Here is an 8,044-nt window from a genome sequence, read left to right as displayed (position 1 = left end):
TCATCCTCTGTCGTTCCCATCTCCTCCTGCTGCCAATCCCTCCCAGCATCAGGGTCTTTTCCAATGAGTCAACACTTAGCATGATGTGGCCAAAGTACTGGATTTTCAGCTTTAGCATCATTCTTTCCAGGACTGATCTCATTTAGAATGGACTGGTTGGATCTCCTTGCAGTCCAAGGGACTCTCAAGAGTCTTCTCCAACAACACAGTTCAAAAGCATCAATTCTTCGGTGCTCGGCTTTCTTTACAGTCCAACCCTCACATCCATAGATGACCACTGGAAATACCATAGCCTTGACTAGACGGACCTTTGTTGACATAGTAATGTCTCTGCTTTTGAATATGCTGTCTAGGTTGGTCATAACTTTCCTTCCAAGGAGTAAGCATCTTTTAATTTCATGGCTGCAATCACCATCTGCAGTGATTTTGGAGCCCCAAAAAATAAAGTCTAACACTGTTTCCACTGTTTCCCCATCTATTTCCCATGAAGTGATGGGACCGGATGCCATGATCTTCATTTTCTGAATGTTGAGCTTTAAGCCAACTTTTTCACTCTCCTCTTTCACTTTCACCAAGAGGCTTTTTAGCTTCTCTTCACTTTCTGCCATAAGGGTGGTGTTATCTGCATATCTGAGGTGATTGATATTTCTCCCGGCAATCTTGATTCCAGCTTGTGCTTCTTCTAGCCCAGTGTTTCTCATGATGTACTCTGCATATAAGTTTAATAAGCAGGGTGACAATATACAGCCCTGATGTACTCCTTTTCCTATTTGAAACCAGTCTATTGTTTCATGTCCAGTTCTAACTGTTGCTTCCTGACCTGCATATAGGTTTCTCAGGAGGCAGGTCAGGTGGATTAAACAGTAATATATTAACATGATTCAAAGTAATTTCTAAATCTGTATGAATAATGCCCCTACAAAGCAAGCATTAAGAAAAAATCTAATATAAAAACATGACCTGCTATCTTCTCAATGTTGTATGTTTTTCTTCCTTTTAGGAGTTCACACTCTAATCATAGAAAAATGGCTTCTTGGAACAATGTCATGACAGGCACTAATTCCAGTATTGGACAGACACCTTCATTCTACCTTTCTGGGATCCCTGGGTACGAGGATGTTCAACACTTTATTTCCATCCCCTTTTGTGTGTTCTATCTGATTGGAATAGTGGGCAACTGTACAGTTCTTCACATCATCCACACTGACAAGAGTCTCCATAAGCCCATGTTCTACTTCCTGGCCATGCTGTCCCTCACAGACATGGGCATGTCCATCTCCACCCTGCCCACAGTACTGAGAATCTTCTGGTTTGATGCTAAGGAGATTGAGATGAATACTTGTGTAGCCCAGATGTATTTTATTCATACTTTTTCTCTAATGGAATCAGCTGTGCTCCTAGCCATGGCTTTTGACCGCTATGTTGCCATCTGCGATCCTTTGAGGTATTCCAGCAAACTTACCCCACAACGCATTGTCTATATCGGGGTCTTCATCGTAATCAGATGCTCCACTGTCCTCCCTGTTGTTCTTGTTCGTATCCCCACATTTTCTTTCTGTCACTCCCATGTTCTCTCCCACTCCTTCTGTTTACATCAAGATGTCATCCTATTGGCCTGTTCTGACATCTCATTCAATGTTTTGTATGGCTTGTTTGTTGTTGCATTTTATTGGGGTGTAGATTCTCTAGGAATCTTTTTATCTTATACTTTCATCCTCCACTCTGTGTTGCGCATTGCATCCCAGGGAGGGAAACTCAAAGCCCTCAGTACATGTGTCTCCCATATTTGTGCTGTGCTCATTCTATATGTGCCGATGATAGGGTTGTCCTTAGTGCATCGTTTTGCAAAACATTCTTCTCCCATTATTCATATTATCATGGCAGATATTTACCTGTTAGTTCCACCGGTTCTCAACCCAATTATTTATAGCATCAAGACAAAGCAGATTCGCCAAGGCTTCCTAGGGATATTATTATCCAAAAGGATACAGCTTGCTCGCACTTAGATTCTCTGATATTTCAACTTTTGCATCCATTGCCTTCATCCTAAAGATTAACCTGTTAGAAATTCTTGGACACATTTGGTATATAATAATTCTATAATAGCTCACAAATTCCACATGTCCCTTCAAGAAAAACATTTCAGTTTCTATCATTATTTCCTAGCTTTAAAGCATCTAAAAACCCTTGTGTCAGGAGAATTAATAAGTGGGGTTAATTTTTTCAAATATTTTATGGAGCTATTTTCCATTGAAGGGAAGTCCAATTTTCTATGTTATAACTAAAATGGAGAAATTCACTGAATAACTCAATGGTAAAAGACATAATATACAGCAAAATTGATATTGATAACTCATTACATTTTCTTTCCATTATGTCAAAGTAGACTTCACACTCCATATTTTGAGTCAAATTGTAAGCAAGTGGATGTTTAAATTTAGAGATGAAATAAATGAAACTATTACATTTCTTTATTTCCTTTACTTCTATTGAAATGATTGTCAGAAAAAAATCTGGGCAATGAATAAAGTTAGTTTTCTTCAATGGAGAAAACTAGAAGAGAAATCCAAACTTCACAATAGAGGGAATCTATATTCATGAAATATAGTGAACACATCAAAATCCCTTGATCAGTGTACACTCCTATTAGGTGTAATATCTTATGTACACAACTTTTAACAAAAATAGAGCAAGAGAGAACCCTTCCCCCCATCACCATAAACTATAGTCATCCAAGGATCTTGCTGTCTTACACAATTCCCTAGGAAATAAGAGGAAACACATTTTCATCACCCAAGATTAAAGTACATATTCTGATGGGAGAATAGAAATGGATCTAAGATAGTTAGAAAGAGGGCTCAAAGAGAACACATTTGTTTTGTACAAATACTATTTTAAATCACCCTCAAAGATCCCTCCTTGGTTAAATAAAGGGAAGCTGAAAAACATAATAAACACATTTTTTTCAGGATTATTTCTAGATACTCTGAACAGAAAGAATACATAAGATAATTTTAAAAATTAAAACTATTAGGAATCATAGTTTTAAAAATTCATTTAGAAAGAAAACCAGCTCAGGGAACAGAATAAAAATAAAAATAGAGAACAAACTCTGCAGTTCCAAGTGAATTGAAAACAGAAAAAAAAATCTGTGAAAATTACGTTAACAATTAAATCAGATATGAATGTAGATTTTATATGAAAGGGATCCACTGAACTGTGTTCAACTGTGGTGAAAAACTAAATATCCAAAGATTTACCTGACACTTTCCCTCTTACACTTGAACAACTGATATTTCTGAGGTGAATCCCCCATTCTGGGAGAAAAAAGACTTTTTCATTTGATTAACCAAAAAATGAACATCAGGCTTCCTGTAAAAAGTGGGAGAAAATTATACATATTAGAACTTCAACATATATTAAGTTGGCCAATAGTGATAGTGATGGTGATGAACACAAAGACAGAGATAGAAAGTAACAGAGGTTTATATATGTATATGAGACACTTCTCCTTTGTCTTAATTAAGGTTCTGTCGGGAAAAAATAAAATTGTTCTCAAACTGGATAATATAAAGACTTTGATACAGTCATCAGGGGTCATTGAAAATATGTGGACAAGATTTGGTAAAACCAAGAAGAAATATTTTTATACATATTTTATAAATATATCATTGATGTAGATAGTACTACAGAAGGGAATTTGATGCCAACGTTAGTCCTGAAGTGGCAAGGGAACAAAATTTTTTACCAGAACATGGGAAGGACAGCATGTGGAGAAGGACACCTAGCATGAGCTTTCCCTTTCTGTGGAAAGATGCAGCCACCATGAGGAAGCCACAGTGAAGGTTGTTGGGGAGCCAAGGGGGTAAACATTCCAACTGTATGTTCTGGATTCTTGCTTCCTGCATTTCCATTAGAGATCAAGTCAAACCAGAAGTCAGAGAGCAAAGGGACCTGTTGATTCACCTCACTGTGGTCAAGACAGAACAGAGCAGATCTGGAAAACAGCCTAAGGATGTGCTTCTGCAAGCAGTCTGCCTTTCATATTTGTATCTGCTCTCAGCTACACACGTCTAGTTCAGGCTTTGTGGTCTCAGTAGTGCTCTATCTTGTAGCTGTAAATGTGAATATTTGTAAATCATTTTCTTGCCATTAGAGTAAATCATTCAAAATTGAGCTTATGATCTTGGTTGTCAAAGAATTTATCAGTGAGAGATGAAATTGCTTTTTTTTTTTTAAATTTGTTCCTATGATTTTTACCTGAGGAATATACAGACCATACAGTAAAGGAGTATAGTTTCACTGACTAATAACAATCCTCTAAATCTGAGATATTTGAACATATCCAACTTGGATGATGTCAAAGTAATTTAAATTGTGCTCAGTTATTCAGTTGTGTCCGACTGACTGTTTGCGACTCCATGAACTGTAGCCCACCCAGGCTCATCTGTCCATGGGGTTTTCCAGACAATAATACTGCAGTGGGTTGCCATTTCCTTCTCCAATGATTTAAGTTAATATTACAAAAAGCTAAGTGTAAGGATATTTCTGAGGCATCCCATGCCAGTGAAGGAAGTAAGTTCTATTCATTTCTCTGGTAATTTCACAACAAGATATTGGAAGATAGAAGTGTGAAGATTTTTCTAGTGGTGGGATAGAAATAGCCTCTTATTTTCATGAACTGTTATTGGATGGTGAATTTATTTTAATAACTGAGTAAATATTATTTATGAGAACTATTACTTCTGTTGTAGTAATTACTTGTATTTTTCAACTCCTGAAAAAACTAATTGTCAATGAGTATCTTAAATATAACAGTGCAGGAAGATTAGCAAGCTATGACATGTGTAATCAACAAAATCTTATTTGAGTGAATCGATGATAGATTTGTTAACATTTAAATTAGTATTACAAGGTTCAAAATCAGAGTCAAAAAAGATTATCAGTAAAACACATTTTTAAAAGAAATTCCTGTACTAAACAGTTAGAAATCAATATTTTTAAGACAGTTTTATTCACCCTGAGAGGAGATTTCTTATCATTCAGTAGTCCACATGCCAACCCTGCTACATAGCTTAATCACCAGTAGACATTTAGAAGTCAGAATTGTTGACAGACATATGGCCCTTCATTCATTGAATGAAAGCATCTATACATAATCAAATCAAATTTGTACAATCTCTTTCGTTAGTAAAAACTATGGCACAGAGAATCACATTTGGCATTATTGCTTATGATCTTTAAAATGGGTCTCTTTCTTCATTGTGCTTTTAAGGTTACAGCAAATTTGAGTGAAAGCTACAGAGATTTCCCATATACTCTTTATTACAACAGTTTTGAAGGAAGCAATTCACACAAGTAAGTTTCATTTTTATCTAGCATGTGGTAACAGTACCAACTTAGAGCCATTCCCACCTCTATGTCCTAAGTAAGTTGTTCTTATTGGCTACACCATAGCTAACAACCTTTTACTACTCTACCATATTCTGGATACAAGTTAGTATTTCACCTCATGTTGCACTACCTACTTTGTTCTGGACTTTGAAGTGATAAATACTTGAGACTCTCTGTAGCCTTCTTGCCTTTGAATTTCCAAACTGCAATATCTGGAATGATACAGAGAGGATTTGGGGAAGGGCTATAAACTAAAATAGTGACAGTGGCAGGGTTACAGGCACAGTCTTGCATTTCTCATGGAGACTCATATCTCTAAGGATTAGAGGAAGACTTATTAACTCATGCATCTTGCTTTGAGAATTAAAACAATCTCTCATGCAAAGAGGAACTATTCTACCAAGTAGGTAAGGACTGGGAAAAGTAAGAGTGGGAAGTAATAGAAAAACACAAAGTGGGGCTTGAGAGACAAGAGAGAGAAGGGCAGATACCCAAAGTGTGAGAAGAGACACCAAGGGAATGGTTCAAGAAGGAAAAGATTCCTAGTTTATTAGAGGTTATCCTTTCTCCAAATATTTTTATTATTCATACCCTGTGCAAAACTTTCAAGCCAGACTCATAGTTTTCAGATAGGACTTGCCTAATATACCCTAGACTTGCATGACACGTGGCCTGCTTTCTGTCGGTGGACATGATTGCTTACACAGGGTGAAGGACTATTATCAGACATAAGAAGAGGAATTCCAGAATATGAGTGGGATTACACCAGATAATCTGTGAGGTCCCTTCTAATCCTAGTTACCAGTGATTTTTCATATGAAATTAATTATGGTCTAAATTCACATTAAGACCTTCAGATTTATGAGTTTATAAACTAACTCCACAAACTCCATCTTCCTCCTCTGGAGATGTGGAAGATACCACAAGGCAATGTGAATGCATTTAAAATTGTAAGATCAGGAACACTAGGAATTGGATTATCAAAATGAACAGGTGCTACCTAAAGGGGGTTGTGAAATAACAGACCAGATTCTAGTGAATATGGAATATAATGGATATTTATGTCATGGTAATTTCAGAATGCTAATATGACTCCTCAAATTCCTAGTTCACTGAAGTCCCAAAGATCTCATGCTTACTCTTGATGAGACTTCTCATTCTATCCTGGACTCAACTTTTTGTGTTGCTTTTTTCAAATCTGGCAGTGAATAAAATGAGAAGTGAATATGTGGTGTCATAATGATCAGAGGAGTTTCTGGATTGAAAAAAAATGATTAAGAGGCAATTCATATCTCTGGCTACACTGAAATTTACTTGATGAACAGGAAATGAAACTGATACAATTCACTTTCTACTTCTCAGGCCACCTAAGTCACTTGTGAGATGGTTTTGTTCATGATATCTTCCCCTCAAGGAGGATAATTCATAGTCTCCCCATATATTCCTCCTCCCATTATACTTTAAAAAAATCTTGTTGGTGTTATTGTTGTCATCATCATTGTTGTCATTATCATCATCATCCAGAAGGCTCTTTGATAAGTATTTTACACACAATATATCCTTTACCTTAGCACATCCTTTCAAATTGTTACTTTCTTGAGTTCAGAGAGGAGGCAACTTTGGTACAGAGAGAAGGTGATTCGGTCAAAATTAAACTGAGCACAGCACTGAAACCAGAATATAGCTTAGGTTAAAGTGATTGAAGAAGGAGAGAAATAGATTCTAAATAAGGAAGATGTTGAATAACTGTCTCCTTAAAATCTCAGTGAAGAGTCAGTAAGACGACCAAAGACATACTCTAGATCAGGTATCTTCCCAGGTTTCAGTGAAACTTCATATTTACTCCTTTTTGATGATTCAAAGAAACCTTATAAAATCAGAAAAAGTGTCTGAATCGAGTGGGCAGTGAAATGAAAACCAGATTTCTAAATTTGGATTGTGGTATAAAAATTGGAAAAGAATCATCAAAAGAAGGGATAATATTGGAAAATCTGGGCATTAAAGGTAATAATTAGTGCAAGTGTAGACAGGAAGATGAAGTAGGTAGGAATTTGGGGAGTTAAATTGCAGGGCTATAAGAGGTATCAGTTCATACTATGTGTGTGTGTAGAACTTAATTGTAATAAGAGTTTAAAAGCCTGAAATTGTTTCTGTAATATACCTATTTGGTGACTTGATTATGAATCTTTCATTTCCTAGAAAGTTATTAAACATCCAAGGCAAGAATCTTTTGCAGTCAGGGTTTATTTACATGTAACTAGAGGGGAGTTCAGTCTTTTCAGGTGACTCAGTGGTAGAGCATCCTCCTACCAATGCAGGAGACACAGATTCGATCCCTAGGTCAGGAAATTCCCTGAAGGGGAACATGGCAACCCACTCCAGTATTCTTGCCTGGAAAATCCCATGGACAGAGCCTGGTATACTACAGTCCATGAGGTCACAAAAGAGTCAGACATGATTTAGCAACTAAAATAACAGCAAGAGGAGACTGAAAGGATTTGATCTCCCAAAAACCAAAGTAAACTTTTCAAGATACCATGATGACAGTTTACTAATTTACAATTAGAGGCAATCTGTCCCATGGATTAGAATTTTGGTAAGCATGGATGGTTGTCAAAAGGGCAAGTGGTGGCTCATCTTCAGAGGCATT

General features: G+C 36.6%; 1 protein-coding gene across 1 annotated transcript; it reads left to right on the top strand.

Moving 5' to 3' along the window:
- Positions 1-1,025: 1,025 nt before the first annotated feature.
- LOC101111904 (olfactory receptor 51L1-like) lies at positions 1,026-2,006 on the top strand. The gene has a single exon (XM_004016672.2). The coding sequence runs from the start codon at positions 1,026-1,028 to the stop codon at positions 2,004-2,006; it is 981 nt and encodes a 326-aa protein (XP_004016721.2).
- The last annotated feature ends 6,038 nt before the right edge of the window (positions 2,007-8,044 follow it).

This window comes from Ovis aries, chromosome 15 (genome assembly GCF_016772045.2).
Source record: "Ovis aries strain OAR_USU_Benz2616 breed Rambouillet chromosome 15, ARS-UI_Ramb_v3.0, whole genome shotgun sequence".
NCBI classification, from domain to species: Eukaryota; Metazoa; Chordata; class Mammalia; order Artiodactyla; family Bovidae; genus Ovis; species Ovis aries.
This window is presented reverse-complemented; position numbering and strand designations above follow the sequence as displayed.

Bases quoted from the DNA above. Each gene is read 5' to 3' on its own strand.
- LOC101111904 (XM_004016672.2), top strand. From the start codon at position 1,026: ATGGCTTCTTGGAACAATGTCATGACAGGCACTAATTCCAGTATTGGA.